Genomic DNA, 20,515 nt, shown 5'->3' with positions numbered 1-20,515 from the left:
AACGGTACACCTCAATGCTTTGCATTTATAGATGCCATTCAGTCTAATACCTGGCAGCAGGACTAGAGAAGACGGTAGTCTGAATCTCTCAATAGCTGATGGCAGTCAGAGTACAAGTACCAACAGTGTGACTTTCAGAACTTAGCAATTACTGAAATATGATTTCAAGCAGTAGAATTTATTGGACAAAACACTGGCCTTCAGCTTTTAAATGGACACATGAATTCAAGTTTGGCTTAAATTACTCTTTCAGTATGTGGTTTTTAAATGTAAAATAGAATGTCAGACTTTCCTCCAAGAATCTTTATAGCTTAGACTTAAACATACAGCTTTAATAATGTTTCTATGATGTGTTGGACCTGCAAATGAAAGTCTCTTGTCATTTTAGAATTTTCACATCTTTATTCCACTGAAGACTGAAAACATGAAGATATCCAAATGGTCAAGTTATTTATCTGAAGAAAACCCACGGAAAATACTATTTTACAAACTGGGGAAAAGATTGATACATTTGGTAGCTGGATCAATATTGCCATGAGTTTTCTGGCCAACACTTTCACGAGATGTCAGTGAGTCTTCCTCTAATGTTCCTGCAGTAATAATGTCATTTTGTTATACACACTGCTTAAATGTTATAAATGGATAGCATCTAGTGCTTTACATAAGACTATGTTTATTATGCATGTAAACTCTGGGGGGGAAAACACTGAAACATGCTTGTGTTAAAGGTAACTTTTTCACTACAATTTACCTCTTTCTGTCGTACGCCTAAAGGTTTGGAATGTAGGACAAGTCTTCTTGTAAGAAAAGTATGCAGAAGGTCAATCTACTTTTAGTGCTGTTGCACAAACAGTTGAGGCATTTCCCCATTAGCAGTAAGGGTATGTGGACGGAGAAACGTAGCACCTGTTAAGCTACAGCTCTACTTGTCAGATCTAGATCAGTTCAGAAGAGAACTTCCATCGTGTTCTAGAAATGTGAATGTATGAGAGAATTAATAAGATCCCAACACTGACTTGCATAATGTCCTATTTGCACTCATTTTTCAGAAAATGGGATACAAAAGATAGCAAAGTACTCAGGTTCTTAAATGTGATCTATAGCAAGCTTTGTGAAAACAGATTGCAAATCCTTAATCTTGCAGTGCTGTTCAAATGTTGAGACATTTGGTGGCTGCATTAAACAAATTATTAGTCTCCCACCCCAAATCAGTCAAAGTAATATTATGCTGCAATTTAAACATAAGCCACACAAATAAAAAGTTCAGGAAATTACTAGCTCCATCATAGAATTGATCTTTAGTACTGATTTATTTTAAAACGCTGCCTCAAGATTTAGATGTGCAGACCTAAGTTTTACTTTAGAATAAACACAGCTGTGGAAGGGGCAATGAAATACAACTTTCAGGGTTCTCTCACCATATATTCTGGACAAAGCAAAGTTACACTGCTTATAACAATCAGTAAACATTTTAAAAAGTTGCTCATGACAAATAGTATTGTACTTTTTCTACTTGCTTTTGTATAATCATCAACAGTTACTATTTAGTGAGATTGCAAAAGAACAAAAAACAAAAACTAAACTAAACTAAACTACTCTCCAACAATAAAATTTAAGTAAAATGCTTACATTCATTTGAAGACAAGTCATATTATAACGCTGTGTAGATAGCACATAGATGTTTTCAGCTGTAGTTCATCTTCAAATTTACTATTCCTGTGCAAAAAGAGATGAAAATGTTTGCACTATTTACACTTTGGATTTTTAAGCCATTTAAAATTAGAATTAGAATTCATAGAGCAATAAAGGAGTTCATAAACCAGAACTACTTACTTTTTCTTCTTTACGTCTCTCCTTGTCTTCATTTTCCATTGTTTCTTCTTCATCTTCCACAAGCCCATCCCCTTGGTATTTGTCATGTGTCCACTTTGGACTGCTACCTGATTTTTTGAAGTTGAATCTTCCTCTGCTACGCTGGAAAGTGCCACGACCTCTTCCTCTTTTAGCCCAGTAATCTACACCATCATCTCTGTCATCATGCTAGAGTAAAACATGGATTAACAATGGAAAATTAAGCATCCAACACACTTTATTTGGAAAAGTTTAAACTGCCTGCTTCACATAGCTAAAAACTGTAGCTGAGTCATTTGTTCTTGATGTTCTGAAGCATACAGACATACAAAATTGCCCGATATCAAGTTAGAATATTGGGTCCATCAAACTCAGCATTGTCCATTTGGACTGGAAAGCTTGTGCAAAACTATGTCTTGGGTAGAGGCATCTCCCAGAGCTGCTACCAAAGTTCCCTTAATTGGAGATGCCAGTGATTAAATTTAGTGTGTTAGATATACAAAGCATATGCTGTTCCACTGATCTAAGGGCCCTCATCGATTTGAAGGAACACAGAACAGATTATTCATAGTTTTAGGTGCAACAAAATATCTTAGTCATTTGCACAGGCTTCTGCTTGTCTGATTCAATATAAATTGTCTATGTTTCAATTATCTATACTACACCCTTGGGTTTACCAGTACTAATTGATGGAATGCAAAAATGTATGGGAAGAAACAATAAATAATGGGTTAATATACATATTTTCTGAAAAGTCACATGGCAGATTTTGCTACATCAAAAAAATCAAAGAAAACTAACCATGCCCACCGTATCATTCTCTCAATTTCCAATGTTGAGGAATGAGTGTGGTTGCAACTATAACTTATATAGTCAAAACTCAGAGGAACTCCCAAGATTTGCAGAAGTACAAAAAACAGAATAAAGTGGAGGATTCCCAAAACAGCCCAATTAGGGCTAGGTAAGTACAATGCCTACAAAATGTTGGCCGGCTGCTGGAGGAAGGGGAAAGGGGAACAAGCACTGTTAACATTTTGTTGCAGATCACACTTACATTACATTTTTTGATTTTCATCTATAAAAATCTGCCAAGTGAGCAATCAGAAAGATTTTACACAGAAATGCAAGTTCCCAATATTGACATAGTGTAGACCATGAAACAGAGCACAGGACAGACAAGGCTATTCAGATATAGCCTTGACTTCCTTCCCAATGCAAACAGGCTAAAAACAAGTTAAGGAATTCCAAAGCCCAAATCACTTTGGATAGACGACAGGACTTCAGTGGCCTCCTTGAATGGATGCTTTTACTTTCCCTCCAATAAATAAATTACTACTGGAAATGCTATACTCGGGGGGCAACCCTTTGGGGGATAAACTTGCCCATTACCTGACACTGGACGACCAGGCTAAGACTGATAGGGAAGGCATAAATAACTCTCTTTTGCCTCATAAAAGCAGCACAAGGTTATGGTGCAGGTAAAGTTTGTTGTACACATCCCCCCCCCCAAAAAAAACCTGGGTCTAAGGGGCATCAGGAGAGAATACAATGCAAAAATGTGCTTTTCTTTCTAGTCATATATTGACCAAAGGCTTTGGATCAGGGAAGCATTTATAACTTCCTCAGGGCCTAAAAGGTACTTGGGGGAGGCGGTTGGGGTGAACAGGAGGGGCAAGATTTTAATGTTTATTCAACTGAAACCAGTGGTGCAGTTACTATCCGTTTCTCTCACAGGTCTTATGCAAGCCAAACACCTTACAGTTGCAGGTATTACAACTGTGAAATCTGCTATAGAATAAGGTATTTACAACTTTGTATTGCAGGAGTAAGTCAGGCACCCCTAAACTCGGCCCTCCAGCTGTTTTGGAACTACAACTCCCATCATCCCTAGCTAACAGGACCTGTGGTCAGGAATGATGGGAATTGTAGTTCCAAAACATCTGGAGAGCCGAGTTTGGGGACGCCTATTGTAAGTGCTAGACTTTCTTTCCTTTTCTCTTCACAACTGACAAGCAAGAGGTTGTGCAAAAAGACCTGTCTTCTACCGCTAGTCATTTCTTATCAGCCGTAGATGGATATAAAAGCAAGTATGAGCTCTAATGCTCCCCCTATAGGACTCTTAAGATTCTTCAAATGATAGAAGATGCTTTAGATATTGCCTACATAAATTTGCTTATAAGACAAGCTTTGAGAAAAGATGCATGCATAATAGTATGGCACCCACCAAGAAGTATTTCTTGCTTTTTGGGGTATATTCAGGATCCCATTCCTCCTCCTTCGGTCTCTTTTGAAAAGTAGTGTTTGAGTTGCTGGGACCAGTATTTGTTCCAGCAAACACGCCTCTGGCTCTTCCTCTGCCCCTAATTCGAAACTGATTAACCAAAGCATTTATGCATTTAATTTGTTTACACAAAGCAAATGATAAATTCCTAATGCATGAACTAATATGCTTTGTTATCATTCATCAGATAATACCACACACAAATGAAGTGGCTTATGGATCAATCTACAGAATTTAACAGCCACTTTAAGGTAATGGCATTTTAGCTAGCAGAAGAGCGTTTACAATTTTTTTAAAAGGGGCGTATCCAAGATAACACTTTGAAAAAGTAGTATATGATAGTGATAAATTTCTAATGTCTAGTATTCCACGGAAAACACAAAATTCAGCAATTTTTGCTGATGCTTCTAGTTCTCCAAAGAAGCAGCTTAAAAGCCTAGCTTTGAAGGATGGAGAAATTAAACACATGTGTTCGGGAGTTACTGTTCTCTTACTGCACATTACAATGAACAATCAAAGTCTGGTAGTCTAGAATATTCAACATAAAAAGCAAGAAAGGAGAAAAAATAAGAGACATGGAAAGAGCCTAGATTTTTAAAAATGCATTTTAACTGAAATAGCACAACAGAGATGTAATAGGAAAAATACTTTCAAGTAACTTAAAAGAAGTAGCATTAAAAAAACAGTCTTGACCTGTTTCTAGTTGCTGGCATGGCAAGACCCACAGTTCTGTCCAAGTCATAGCTGCCTTTCAATGTTTCATACACTATCCTATATAGAAGGCTCATTTATAACAGGAACTATATGGCACAATATTACTTACACCAAAAACATTAAATGATTATAACTAAGGTATAAACCACATTAAGTAACTAATTTGAAGATCTTGGAAAATGGTCTTTGGTAACATTTCTGAAAAGATAAAAAGATTGTGGTGTAGTGTTGAGGCAGATGTGGAGGAGCAACTGCTATAAGGAAGAAAAGAATAGGTTGCCTGAAGCTTAGGTTCTTAAAATTACATACTTACATTTATATTAAGTATGTAAATTCTAAGTCTAATATATAACATGGGGATACAGAATTTGCATACAGGATTGCATGCTTGGGCAAGTGCGTTGTATTGCCCTTTAAGTCCACTCACATCATGTGAAGAAAACAAACCAAATTATTGAGCGCAAATTAAGAGTCTGCTGAAAGACCAGCAACTTCTAGCTCTTCTTTCCCAAATATTTCAATTCCAGCTGGTCATTACAAGAAGCTCAAGTGCATGAGCTTGTTTCCTCGCCCCCCTTCAAACCCCTTTTGCTTCTGTGTGTCTCTCTTTTGATCTAAAGCCCAAGGGCAAGGACTACCTTTTTGATGATTTTTGTAAGTCACACCAGAGTCGGTTTTTTTTCTGCATGAAGAGCAGAATAAAAATACTTTAAAGAAATAAAAGAAAGCACCACTAAATTATCTCTCTCTAATATACTTATTTGCCACCAAGTAATAGTGTTTCTTAAAATTTAAAACTGGATACACCCTCAATAATGATAACCAGTCCCAATTCCATCTTCCCATTTAAACTACTAAAGCTGTTAAAATGTTGCTTTATATTTCACAGCATACATGTCATTCCATAGCAAGAATGTTATATATCCCTTTATTGTTGATTATATTCTTGTGTAACTTCTTAGGTCAGTTTTTACAAATATTGGTTGCTCACAGTCCAATTGAACATAACAATTTCTTGTAATTCTTTAAAATACTTAGCCCTAGTTTAGGTACTCTTGATAAACTATAATATTTTACTATAAAGAATTTAGCTATCCTACTCTATTCTGAAACAATGAAACCATAAGCACAGCAAAGAAGAGACCCAACAACAAGCCAACTCTGGATTATTTAAATCTTGCAATTTTAAGGGCCTCAGGATTTTGGCATTTGCAATTAACAGGCATTACTTAACTGTGACTACGTGTCACACAAAACCAACACCTTACTAGTGAAGTTTGGGTTGGGTATAAGTAATCCATTGTTCGATTTGGCCTGCAATGAGATGTAGGCAGTAAAACTGCATCTTGCTCCTCCCCATAATGAACTCTCTCATCCCATTTTAAAGCACATGATACTATCCAGAGTGCAATGAACTTTAGCTCAATACAAATAAGGCAACTGCTTTAAAATTGTATACACCTGTCTCTCATGCCAATCTCAAATAATGTATGAATTGGCTCCTTATTTGTCACTGAACATGAAAGCCCAGATGGCACTGTTTCCTCTTGTAGTCACACATTACTCTGGTTAATTTGGTCCCTCCTGCTCAACACTGCTCATGATTAAAAAGAGACTAGAACTACAAAAAAGCAAAACAAAGAATATGGAAAAAGGAATACACACAGCAGAAAAACTTACTCCTTAATTATCATCAACAAGGTAGAATATTCTGTGAGAAAATTCACAATCAACTTTTCAAACACTTAAAATCATGACTACCAAGCATATGTGCAAGCTAATGGTAGAACGCAATAGGAAATACCGCAGGTGTGACTAGATGTTTATTGTGCATATTTTTATTATTTTAAGCCAAAAAAGATAAATATATCCCTATCTAGGATAGGATTTTATATATTTCCTCCTTGCAAGCTACATTTCCAGCAGGAACTTCTTCAAAATGCACTTCCATAATATTTCACATAAAACAACTAAACCCTAATAATTTGAATGCAGTTATTATAATTATGACATTAAAAAAAAACGAGGAAAAGTATGGTAGAAACTCACAAATGTGCCTCTAGGTCTTCCAACTCCTGTAAAACCTGGGTATTCTTTCTGCTCGTGATGGGGTTTAAATTCTTCATCTCTTTCTTTCTTGCTGTCCTTTTCTTCTCGGGAACTGGATGAGGAGGAAGATGGGGAGGAAGTTGAGGAAGATCGAGAACGGTCTTGCTCTCTTTTTTGTTTACTGAAAAATAAGAAACCATACTGTTTGCTGTAGCATCCTATACATAGGATTTATTTTCTGTGCCCATAGAAGCTATCCTCTTTTCTTGTTTGAATCTAACGTGCAGTATTATTACACTATCCAGTTTCCATCTATAACTCTTTAACAGCTACTGGCTCATTAGCACCTAACAAGGAGAACCTATTGGCCAGCAAACTAATTTAAATATATATGCATGCTTTACAATGGAAGAGAGAATAAAAAGTAGGGGAAAATCCCCAAGGGTAAAATTCTAAAGTGATACTATTTCATTTATTTTGTACATCTTACCAAGAAGCAAAAATTGATATTGCCTTTTTGCTATATAAACCCAGGGTGCAGAAATAATCAGCAACTGATGGTTGTATGGACATCAGTGTAAGAAAGTAAACAGAAAGTGCAAGTAAATCCATGATTATGTAAGTAAGAGCAGGAAAATATGATCTTCACATTCAATTTCCCCAAAGCAAATACATTTGGCATTGATTTTACAGTTTTTATAGAATATAATACAAGTCCCCAAAGGTAGATATACCTGAAGTAATTCTTATCACTGCTACAAGTTCACATTGAGTAAGTTGCTTTATTAAAGACTAACCTGTTTCTCTGAGCCCACTATCTGTCTTGAGGGGGGGAAATAACTCTCACCCCCCCCTTTCCCACATTAAGCCTACATGTCAGTAAAATTCTCATAATCTGGGTGTTATGAGTTGAAAAAGTGCGGAATCAAGCATAACGAACCAAAGTTCTTACACAAACTGTTTACAGAAATGTACTGCATTGAAGTCCAACCTCCTGATGTAGCCTGGATAATAGGACAGATTAATTTGTCATTTTTTTTCAGTGTTAGCTTGCTATTCCAAAGTTTTTGTCCTCATCCACCATAAGCCGTGTAAAAGACAAATACATTTTTGCTGTAAAACAAATAATTTTAATTGTTTAAATTTAGATGTTCCATTGTACAGTGATAACTGAAAGCAATTAAGCTTATAATTACAAAAGTCTAATTAGAAGCTAAAAGCCTGGTTATGGGAGCTAAGCCTTTTACCTGTCATCTTTGTAAGATTTATAATCCTTGTAATCCTTTGGAATTTTCTCCTGCTTCCTTGATCCACTGGATTCCCTGGAACCTTTAGAGTCTCCTCGTTCTTTACTTCTTTCTTTTCTACGACGGTCGATGTCATGTCGAAGATCTGCAGCATCACACTTTAATTTTTTATCTCCCTGGATCAGAAATGTGCAGTGTTTTAGTATTAAAAACCCTTAAGAGAATGAAATAGGAAATCAACTTCTTTGCATGCAATCCTATACACACTTTCCTGTAAGTAAATCATAATGAACCTAGTGGGGAATGCATCTAAATAAACAGGCATAGGATTCCATTGTTACCCAGCTATGTAAGCGATATTCCCTTTCCCAATAGTTCTTTTGCACATTTAGTAGAATGATCTTTCACAGAAGAGAGTAAACTTGCTTGAATTGGGACTGAAAAGTTACTCTTACAAAAAGAAAGCAGACCTGAAAGAAGCTTTCAAGTATTATCCAGGAACAAAACTTCAATATAACAACATCTTTAACAATTACTAGGACAGTCTAAAGCAGGGGTCTGCAACCTTTAAGACAAAAAGAGCCACTTGGACCCATTTCCGAAGAAAAAAAAAACTGGGAGCCGCAAAACTAGTCATTATAAAAATAACTTTTTTATTATTTCTTTGTTTGACCCCTCAGAATTACTCCTCCTCATAGAAATAAACGTTAAATTAACAAGTTACCTTTGTGTGTGTGTGTGTTCTTCACTCCCCTCCAAAACAGTGACCAGCGTACATGCCCCCTTTCAATGCAGTGACCAGCGTACATGCCCCTTACAATGTACGCACCGCCCCCATGCGACGTCACAGCCAGTACAGTGCCCGCCACAGTGGGGAGTGTTGGGGCGCACAATGCGCCTCCTCCCCTCGCTAGTATCCGCCCCGGAGCCGCGGCAAAGGTGTAAAAGAGCCACATGTGGCTCCGGAGCCGCGGGTTGCAGACCCCTGGTCTAAAGAAAAGCTTATTTTACATCCTTTGTGGATAACATTGGTAATTAATGGATTGAAGCCAGAGATAGGATACCACTCGTGAAACAGGGCTTTCTGGATATCACACCCCCACTTAAAAGGGGGGAAAAACTGCTCCTGAGAGTGAAAGGCTTTAGTGCGACTGGCAAATTCGAGAATTAAGCAAATTCAGAGAATCCATTGTCTATTTTTCTAAGAACAAAAAGTACATTAATCCTTTTGTGTCAAAGTGATAAAATGTCACAATTAGATTACACAAAACTGGTCCACTGCATCCTTCGAAAATGATCAGAACTAGGTCAGACCTATTATCACTTAAGACATAAAATGATAAAAGCAGAATTTGTAAAACATGCCTCTGGGATAAAGGGCTTGGATGCTTTAAACCAAAACTAAAATTAAGAATATCAATTTAGAACCTACTTTCTGAGTTTCTTCTTTAAAGGCTCTCTCTTCTCCCGCTAAACGGGTATGCTTCCTCAGGGCACTTGGAGAGATGTCAATCCTCCTAAATGCAAGATTTTTAAAAGTAATAATTATGGCTGCCAACATTCATCTCTGTCAAGTGGAAAACTGGAAACACAAAAGAAGAAGTGCCATTGTGCAGTCTAAAATTGAACCCATTTAAAAAGTACAGATACATCTCAAGAATAAAACCCATAGACCTACCAGTCAAATCAAAATAGCAACAGCTACACATTTCCACGAAGTTAAACCAACAGCAGTATTCAAAAACCACATAATGTAACATTTTCTTTCAGGGGCAATTTCAAACTAGAAAATTCCAATGCCTTTTTACATTAACAATACACAGACATAGCAACTCCACACAGAGAAAAACAAAACCTGTAGTTCATTTGACAGGTATCATCATTCACATAAACACACATAGCTAGAGTTAGGGAGTAATGTTTTATATCCTATTTAACTTTTTGCAAACTCAGGCCTTGAGTCAAAGAGCTGTATATCAGAGAAAGCCCCAGTGAGAATTCCAATTCTCTCTGAGCAATTGCACTGTATGTACTTTTGTAACTACATACAATTTGTGATACAGTACAGAGGATAGCTCCCTTTGCTCTTTGTATCCTGGCCATAAAGTTTCGTATCCCCTCCCCGACAGGCCCAGCCCATCCATTAGCTATACTGAGACCTTCTCTTCAGATGGAAGACTGAGAAGAGCATATTCACACACTGTCCCTCAGTCTGGTCATCCTTCTATTTAGCACTCAAGGAGTTCCTACAAGGCTTTTAACTGGAACTGGGTCACCCAGCCTTGTTCTAAGGAAGAGTAAGCAGTTTAAAGTTTAAAAGTAGTACACTGTTAAATTTAAAAGGTATTTGCTGGCTGCAATGGTGTCAAAGCAGAGACAAAGACACCCTTCAGAGCCACCTGGCCCACAATGCCTCTGTCTGCAATGATCCTATGTTCTCTAGAATTCTTCATTAGAGTGAAGCACTGCCAAGTAGGAAGCCCTGGAGAGAGCTCATCCATGCTGCTGCCACTGATGCAGCAAAAAAAACCCAAAAGGAGTAGGCAGTAGATCAGTGCATGGGAATGGTACACTGGGAAGCAGTGCTGGCTGTGCCCTCAGGTACCAGGAAATTTTGTGCTGGTCCTGCCAATATACACAATTACCATTTAAACTGAATGAAGCACTTATTGATTTACTTACAATATTTCTATACTGCCCATCAACAAAAAATTCCCTGGGCAGTTTACATATAGAAGTTAAGCTATGAAATGTAAAAATAGAAGACATAAAATATTAATCAATTAAAACAGCATCAGAAAACAATAATAGTGCACAGAACTTAAAAATACACGAAATCTAAACGACGTTTGAAAATAAAAAAGTATTCATTTGGCACCAAAAACACAACAACATTTTTGGAGATAACATTCTACAACTGGGGCCTCACCACTAAAAAGGCCCTCTACCCAGTGGCCACCCACTTCACCTCATTGGATGGGAGCACCTACAGACAGACCCCTGAATATGATCTTGTGGTCCAGGTACATCTACACGGGAGGAGACTATCTTCAGTCAATACCAACACTGGGCCTAGAAATGGACTAGGAGTCAGTGCAGTTAACAAAGCATTGGTGTTCTTTTTGTCCTATTTTAAACCAGCTGGATTTTTTGGACTGTTTTCTAAGGCAACTCCATATATATCTCTTTGTGGTATTCCTATTGCTTGCCTTTCTGAACTGCACTGTAAATAGGCCTTTATACATCTGGAAAGGTTCAGCTAATTAACACTGAGAATACAGTGGTGAACATAATTTTTTAATTTAGCAGGAACACTCCCACAGAATAATCTCAATATAGTGATCAGGTCTCAGCACAAGTCTTCATTTCTCTGCACTTAAGCTGTCCTGATTCCCTCACCATAACCATAATAATATCCCGCTTCTTCCCCAGAAACAGGTATCAGTATAGCTATATACCAAATGCTGCCCAGGTTCTGCTAAGGAGAAGGACACCTGGGCACTATGATGTCAACTGCCAAGTCATCTCCATATTCTACAGAGCAACTAAGGCTTCAACAGCAGTGCCAAACATACCAGAAGTCCTACAGAGCCCCATTTCAATAGGTCTCCATCCATTCACAGGGGGGAAATCTAAACCTCAAGAGGAAGTAACCATGACAAGGGATTCATATTAAATTCCCCACTTTCAGATCTCCAACCTCCTGCCTTTTTGAAAGAAAGAAAAACCCAGTCAGGAGTGTGTCCTATTACAGAAACATTTTCAATTCATGAAACATTTTCTATTATTACCAGACTTTAACAATTAAGCATGTATCACAACTGATCTGGCAATTTCCCCCAATAATTTCTTCTCCATTCCTGCTCCATATCTATTTTAGATAAGGAACTTATTGGTTCACTAAGAAGTTATTTATCTTTTGGAGAGTAACTAGTATTTCAGCTAGGCAAGAAGCAGAGAAAACTATGTAATACTGCACCTGTGTATTTCAGGACTCTTTTGCCGGGTGCTATGTTCTTCAGTAGACTTCTGATAAGCAGTGAACCTCTCACTTAGGGTCATTCCAGCTGACTTGAAATATTGTTCTGTTGGTTGCAGAGGACAAATACTGTCTAATTTCACTACACACACACACACATATATATCATACCAAACAAGGATGTAAAAGAAGCAAATGAATTCTTAAAATATACAAGACACAAAAATAACATTTGTTCCCACATCTTTCTTAAAGTACAGCAACAGGTAACCATTGTATTTTACAATTTTCTCTACACATACACACTGCCCAGTACCACTACTAATTCAAAAAACGTAACTTTTTAATGCCGGAGACAGTTCTTTTTACCAAACATTTTTGCTTTGTGCCCAGAAGAGCAGAATACATTGCTGTATTTGTAGAGGAAAATATTACAAATTTAAAGAGAGCTTCTTTGGTTATTTAATTAATTGATACATATAGAGCTAAGTGTTCTTCATTAATGATGTAACCCTACACACCTTTATATTAGAGTAAGCCCTCTTAAATTCACTCGGACTTATTTCTAAGTAAACATATATAAGATAAAGATATGGGAGGTTTTTTTCTTAAAAGAAACACAACTTCTTTTCAGACCAGAATGAAGACCTTAACAGCTGAATATATTTAAACATCTGGCATCTTGGCAAACTTGGTAGCATATTTTAAAGTTTCCTTTTTTTAACCCAAGACCATTAAATTAGTAACACACATTGCATTTTGAAAGACCAGTTCAACAGATGTTTGAATGTAAATGTAAAATAGAAACACGTGTAAAGTTATAACGGACTGTTAAATGCTACAAATAAAGCAAGCTATCCGCTTAACAGGTCAATGTACATCTGTATCAACTTACCGCCCAACATCCAGCACATCTCTCATAACCAATCATTAAAACTTGATATGGCCACTACAAGGGTAGTGCCTCAATCATAATTCCATCAAACACAGGAATTTGAGCTAGCAACTCAGTTTTTGTGCCATTTTTGCCAGGAAGATAGAAGGTTCAACTTTGCCTGTTTGTGCATCTGTTATCTTTCAACAGCTATTTTACTTTTGTAATATGGATTTTGCCATTTCAAAACACATTCCAGGACCTAGTTGCAATGAAAAAGAAAATATCACTGGGCATTTTCAGCTCTAGGAAAGTGAAGAGCTGTTTAGTCTAGCTGCATTGCACCAATAATGTAAAATTACTACTACGCTTTTACCAAAACTCGATCCACAGGTTTTGTTTTGTTTTTTCAAGTGTGTAAAAAGATTTAAATACCTTTGGAAACAAATTATGATTTAGACACAGCACTAATTTGGTCACAGATTAGTGATATCTGGTCAAATTGTGTATTTTATATATTCACTGGAACCATTCAATTTAAATGATCTCTTTAGCTAGCATAATGTCAGGGATTTCATAATTTGGTAAAACATTTTCTGGGTAGGGAAGCTTATTAAGATTTATTTTGCAGTTCTCAAATTGGCATGAATAAAAAATGTTTAGAAGATCAGCTGACAACCACAGTCGATGTACAAATATAACACAAGACATACTGAAATGTAACTTTCTATCTAGGCCAAGATAAATACTTCATTCTAAGGGTGACATCCAATGATGTACACCCACTTGCATAAAGAAAATCTGCTTATGCAATATGACTACTGGTTTCTCTTCTCCACCCTCCAGCTCCTTGCAGCTCCAAAATCTGCTCAAGGGTCCCCCAACTTGCCAGGGCAGATTTGGGGGCATGCAAGGGAGAGAAGGAGAAGAAGCTGGCTTGTTACGGGAACAAATGCTGGCTCTTGCCATGTTGAATCTCATCCTATAGTAGGCAAAAAAATCAATTGTTTGCTCCTCCCTTGATGAACAATTAGCAACATCTAAGTTAGTACAGTGAGAGAAATAAAAGCATAAGAAAATGAATTTTTAGTAACTTTATTATAATATTGGGCCCATGTTGCATAACTGTTAGAGATCTGGTCAATCAGTCCATATACTATGTTATTTTCAATATTTTCACCAGCAAATTCACATCTTTGAAATTCTTCATGATTCATTCCTATTATAACAAAACTAGCTGTTCCTCAAGAAAAAGCAACATAAAGCAGGAAATTTAGGGTGGTATTTAACTACATTCTTGAAATAGCAAAATGAAACCCCCCTCTTCTCCCCCATCATCCCCAAATCTGCTCTGGAGGGCTGGGGGAACTCCAGAACAGATTTCATGGGTCCACAGGGGAAGAACATACCATTGCACAAGAAGAAATCCTTACACCAACATAATGTTCACATTAGTGCTACATTGAATACAACCCAAAATCTGGTCCTTAATCATGCAGTCACATGCAGTTGATATTTGCTGAGCTTGAGTGATGGTGCCTTCAATAGATTTGGCAGACCCACTACTCAAACTAACGTATATGCATGTGGAAATGCTAGGAAAACAGCTATACATATCAGTAACATTAGATAAGAGAATTAACTGTAGTTAAGCAATAAAGCACATATTTTGCAATCTCAAGGTCCCATATTGAATCCCAGTCCTCTCAAGTTAAAAAGAGGAGTAGGTAACATGAAAGACCTCTGATTGAGCTCCTGTCAGTTAAACAAAACCATACTGGGCTAAATAGACAAAAAGTCTTACCAAAATTAAGGCAGCTACCTATGCTCTCTTCCCAGATGCCTACTTCACCAGGGGGGAAACCCCAATGACTAACAACAGAAAACAAACCAACGTATCACATCTCTAGACTTATAATATACTTAAATCATCCAGCTAGTGTTTTGCAGACACAGGCACATGCCTCTGGCTGCAATTGAAAATCTTCCCCTTCTAATACCAGCTTGATTCAAATATATGACTGAGCAATGTCATACGTGGATGCTTTTGTTTTGTTTTGCTGGATTCGGAGGTAAGTCTTGTGACTTGCCTACACCAAATAGCAGCTTTCTAGCTAGCAAGTAAGAGCTATCACCGTTTTGAAGAGAAACTTAGAAATCTATTAGTAACCAGGGTGTCTTTAAATATATATTTCTAGAAGAATATCATTTGAATCAGTCAGGCAATCCCAATCAGCTTTAAATATAACTAATTTAAATGCAACTCATTTAATTACAAAATAAGAAAAGTGCTAACACACTAAAATCTAACTAAAATTGGCTTCAGTGCACTGTTCCTTGTACATGTAACAGCTAGACTGCAGTCTGGCCTCCAACTTGCCATTCCATCTTTCACTTTACAGGTGGTCCAGTGCACTGAAGCTGGGGTTATAATGTCTGTCTGTGCCCCCTGTACTTCCAAGTGACATAAGATTGCTCTTACCCATAGTGTATGCACAGAAAGGGTAACATCCAAGACTACAGTTCCAACTGTGTCATATATTTCTTTGTACAATCAAACTTCCCCTTCCTCTCTTCCCACTTTTAGCTCCCATGCCCCTCAAATCTGCTTGATGGTTCAGAGACCTTTCAGAGAAGATCTGCAGAGGGCAACACGGTGGAGAGGAGAAATGGGAAGTCCCATTGAGCAAGTGGAAGTCCATTCACATGACAATGGAGGTCACCCAGAGTGTTAATGGGACTATGGAGGGGGCACACTGGGGAATTTTATATGGCATTATTCATATTCATCTCAAAATATCAAGTATGCAACTATGGAGAGGAGCATGCATTCCATTTGCCCACTGGGGCTATGCAATGCTGTGTGTCTTTGGATTCCCAAACAACTAATGATTTTGAAGTTCAGCCCTGTACAGGTACCTAAGGACAACTAACTTCACACTCCCATGCCAATCTCTGCCCTTTGGGTACCATCCAAGGCCTACCCAGATATAAATGGACTGCCCAAGTTCCTTACACTGGAGCAGGAGACCCAACTTCTGGCTGTAAGTTGAAAAACAAACACTTACACCTATGCAAGGCTATTTAGTCAGCAGTGCACTTAGTTCCACTACATATTGACATTAGGATGACTTAATTTGTCACTACAGAATTCCTACTGGAGTGTGACAGTAAGGATCAAGGAGACTTAACTAAAAAGAAGTTATGCTGTATTTCTCTGTTATATTAAGTTGACATGTAGTGCAAACCAAAATTATTCAAGACCAGATGAAATCTCAGCAAGTTGTAACTGTATCAGATACACATGCACACAATTAGATGCAAGAGACTGGCCTATGCCAGAGGTACACAACTCAAATCACCCCGAGGGCCACTTTCTTATTAGGAAACCACTATATTTCCCACAATTTTATGCCAGCACTTTATTTAGTCATCTCTAACTAGGTTGCTCTGTACATCATAGCACATACTCATCTTTCCACCTGAACCTTTGTTTCTCAGTTAACCCTCTTTTTAGTATTTCCTCCCAACCTACAAGGGTCTCTGCAGCTCAATTTCTGTCACCCCCATCTTTTCACTCTGTATCCCTTAACACTATCTGCTCTCTCACCTCTATTATCCCCATCTTTTCCCATTTCTCTGTCCTACACATCTCTTTAATCTCCATCTCATTTCCTTCTCCTTTTCATCTGAATCCAGGGAAAAGAGGAATAATTTAAGTAACATCTGCCAAAGCTTCTCTAAAACTATGCATCAAAATCTACATATCCATTTCCTAGAATGCTGAATGTTATATAACCATAAGAGGAAAGCATGAAGTCTACTTGAACACAAAAGGGCTGAATTTCCCAATGGACTGACTTCACCGTCACTTTCCTAGTGCCATGTGATGCTCACTTTGTATGGCAAATTCAAAGCATACCTTTGACATGATGAACTAAGGACACAATGTGCTGAATAAATGACTCTGATGTGCTTTTGCTGGCCTGTGGTAGCTTAATGTGGTCAAAGATGGATCGGAATTCTTGTTCCTTCTTGACTGAATGGACAAGTGTACTAGCAAGCAGCCTGTCTTTAGTCAGGGAAGCAGGTCTAATGTGCATAACACAAAAAGAAGAATAAAAAATTATGAAAAGCAATTCCTTTATGGATAAGTGAAAACTGTTACAAATTCAGATAATTACCTGTTTGAATCATCAAGTGGTACAGGTGCCATTTTAAGTTTAACTTCAGGTCGATGAGAATCACTGGCTATCATTTTGATCCTAAGTGGGCTCTCCTCCCTGAAAGTAGATTTCTCTCTTGCATCCAAATTCTTGTGCAGGGGAGGACTATAATCAAAGAGTTCTTTGAGCTTCTCAGACTTTACCTGCTCAGGTGATTGGTTTTCTTTCTTCATCATTCTCTCAGATACTTTCTCATCTTCCTTGTGCTTATCTTTTAGTGCACTAGGCCTCTCCACTACATAGCTAGTTGTGTCTTTAAGCTTGTAACTTTTATCTTCTCTAAATCCTTCACTTTCTCTGTTTGCCTTTAGAGAGATTTTAGATTTATACTTTGAGCTTTCCTCCTCAGCATTCCGGTGAGATGCAGCAAAGCCCTTACCCTGATCTGCCAAAACAGACTTTCTGAACTGTCTATAATCTTCAGTCTCCTCTGTGTCCTCCCCTTCAGAGTCATTAAATTTTTGTTTTCCAGATTCTTTATCCATATAATATTCCAAAGCTTCTTGGTCCTCCCACTCTCTCTCTCCCTCTGTCCTCCCTTTTTCTAGCCCTCTCTCCTTCTGACCATCTTTCTCCCTAGCATTACTCCTATCAAGCAGGTATACTCTAGACTCTTCATCTGTGTACCTGTGGATGGCAAAGAAGAGGAGAATAACTCCCAACTGCTTTCATTTCAGTTTGTAGCATTTATCCTTATGGCATCCCAACTCCACAAAATGAGTACCAAAGCAAACAAATTTAATTACACAATTATAACGTTTTTTATATATTGACTGATGAGATTCTTCAGTGGCTCTTCAGATTTTTTAACTATTTCTTGTGCCTACTTTATCTTGTAAGAAAACTGCTCTCTTTTACAAATCATTATTTTTCTTAAATACATTTCAGCACAAATACAGTATCTGTATCCCATTTAATTCCAGAAGTTCAGAGCATATAACACTGTAAAAAAACAGCTTATAAAATGTCTTCTTACACTGCTTACATAGTAGAACACACTCACAATTTGGATACAATAAATTGCAAGGCATTTGCCAAAGCAGTTACTGAAGCAATACAATGTGATTTTTAGTCTCTCCTATATATTAAAAGTACATCTAGCCCCCTAGTCTATTTCATTTGTAATCTTCTACGATATTTGTATGCCATTTATTATATATTACTAAGCAAATAGAAAAATTTTCCTTTATAAAAAAATATATATTTCCGAAGATATATTCAGTAATTTGAGAAGTGAACAGAATTGTGCTATCTATCCTGCAGAGCTCCGATAAACAGATTTCCAACTGGTTATTTCGTTTTTAAAAGACACAACATTGCATAAATGGTTACTGCTATGTTCAGTTCTACAGATACATTATAAACAAAGGTGAGAACCTTGTCAGCTAGAAAGTTGCCAATGTCCAGTTTAAATTTAACAAATTATGTTTCTCTACTGAAGATAGATACAATCTTGCAATTTTGAAAAATCTGGGCCACCACAATGGTATTTCCTTTACCAAGACAAAAGGATCTTTCAGCACTACTGCTTAACACTGCTAGAGCAACTCTTATTAAAGCTATAAAAAGTATGGGAAAATCACTCTCTTAACAGAACTCTCAATACACATTAATCTGCAGTGTATTTATTCTTTAATTGCTTCCAATGAAGACACTGTAACATACTAATGAAAACGTATATTTACAGCTCTGACTGAGAAACAATGAAAAGTTCATGTATACATTCCTAAGTCAGAACCTAAGTATAACCAGCATAAAATTAGAGAAAATTCAGGTACTTTTCATTGCACAATATACATGTATAAAGAAGTATGCTTACTGTACTATTTATGCTATCTTTATTTTTGTAGTTACGGTTCCTACCTTTTCAGAAATTTTGCACCCTTTGTACTTTCTTGATCCCCAGCTTCAGGATAAAATGAACGTATCCGAGATTCCTCACGTGGAGCATTCTGCGATGCAACTGCTTTAGCAGGACTTCTCCTTGAAGGAATGTGATGCAGTGGGCTATTCTGGGAAGGGCTATAGCGACTAGAGCCATTTCCAAGGGAGCCAGACCCAGACCTCTCAGGGCTATGTTGAATGGAATGTGAGTGCTGAGGTGTGTTTTTTGCTGAGTGGACTGTGCTGAGTAAGTGGGCATCAGAGCATGAGGAACTCTGACTAGGTGGGGAAGCAATAGAAAGACTATGGGGAGACCTTGGACTGTTATCATATGCTGAAAGGCCAGGCCAAATATCACCTGAAGCTGCTGCAGATTTACTGAAATCATCTAGTGCCTCAGAAGGATCATGTTCAAATGCACCCTTCTCCTCCTCTTGTGATTTATTTTTTAATGGACTGTCTTGTAAAGCAGCTCCCTCCGTTTTCTTTGCTTGCTTTTCTGATGACCCACGTCTTTTAGAAGATACAGGAGACTTGCTATATGGAGATGAAGACCGAGATGAAGAGGATCTTGGAGACCTGGAAGATCTGTAGGATCGGCGAGATCTGCTCCGAGATCTCTGGGAAGAGACTGACCTTCTCTTTGGACTTCTAGAACGTGAGCGACCTCGTCTAGGGCTTCGAGAGTGTCTTCTATTCCAAACAGGTCTGTAACCTCCACGGTGGTATCTACCTCCACCTCCTGGATAATATCCTCTACCTCTTCCTCTATAGCCATAGGGGCGTCTCATTCCTCTATTATTTCTGTAATCTCTGCGGTAATCTCTATTATAAACACGATCTCTACTGCGAGATCGTGAGTACGTCCTAGACCGAGACCTAGAACTAAGATAAATAGAAATGTTAGTGCCCATAGTTTATGACTCTTCTAAAATAAGAGTTACCCATATTATGTACAGTGGCATGGCCCAGAGACACCCCTGCCCCCAAGTAACTCCATTAAGATCAGGAGGCACTCTGAACGGCAGCCTTTGAGGTTCAAAGTGCTCTGTCAATGGAATAAAATATAGAAGCTCTCCCTCAAAGAAATGTGCAGCTAGCTACTCTTTCTGTTTATATGATGGGAGCTGGCTGGGGAGAGTCAGGGTAAAGAATCAGAGCAACTAATTCCCTTGGTTTCTCTTGTTTATAGGCATTTCTTTCTTGACATTTCATCTGCTATAAGCATTAAGTCCTGTACATCCTCTGTACAACTACTCCACACTCAACAGTAGCCTACAAGCTTCAGTAGACAAAGCAAAAAATGTCTTCTAAAATCAGTTGAATCTTCTCAAAACAGCACTTAAGCTATGATGTGATTCTTAGCATTCATTTCAAATTTCTGCTGATAATAAAGTCTGTCTTTCAAAT

At 37.7% G+C, this 20,515-nt stretch overlaps 1 protein-coding gene across 12 annotated transcripts in view; it reads right to left on the bottom strand.

The window, feature by feature from the left end:
- Positions 1 to 382: 382 nt before the first annotated feature.
- BCLAF1 (BCL2 associated transcription factor 1) overlaps positions 383 to 20,515 on the bottom strand; it is a 26,300-nt gene continuing 6,167 nt past the window's right edge. For 2 of the 12 annotated variants that reach the window (XM_082215900.1, XM_082215901.1), the window contains 9 exons: positions 19,085 to 19,990; positions 17,180 to 17,848; positions 16,918 to 17,087; positions 12,122 to 12,227; positions 9,575 to 9,659; positions 8,143 to 8,318; positions 6,896 to 7,076; positions 4,076 to 4,222; positions 1,798 to 2,040 (listed from right to left, as the gene is read on the bottom strand). In XM_082215900.1, coding sequence (XP_082072026.1) covers positions 1,813 to 2,040; positions 4,076 to 4,222; positions 6,896 to 7,076; positions 8,143 to 8,318; positions 9,575 to 9,659; positions 12,122 to 12,227; positions 16,918 to 17,087; positions 17,180 to 17,848; positions 19,085 to 19,990 — 2,668 coding nt within the window. In that variant the 3' untranslated portion in view covers positions 1,798 to 1,812. Of the gene's footprint in view, positions 1,717 to 1,797; positions 2,041 to 4,075; positions 4,223 to 6,895; positions 7,077 to 7,847; positions 8,009 to 8,142; positions 8,319 to 9,574; positions 9,660 to 12,121; positions 12,228 to 16,917; positions 17,088 to 17,179; positions 17,849 to 19,084; positions 19,991 to 20,515 lie in introns of those variants that run through there. The other 10 variants (XR_014217756.1, XR_014217757.1, XM_082215902.1 and 7 more) reach the window with 10 other exon arrangements.

Source organism: Podarcis vaucheri, assembly GCF_965113315.1.
Source record: "Podarcis vaucheri genome assembly, chromosome: 3".
NCBI classification, from domain to species: domain Eukaryota; kingdom Metazoa; phylum Chordata; class Lepidosauria; order Squamata; family Lacertidae; genus Podarcis; species Podarcis vaucheri.
This window is presented reverse-complemented; position numbering and strand designations above follow the sequence as displayed.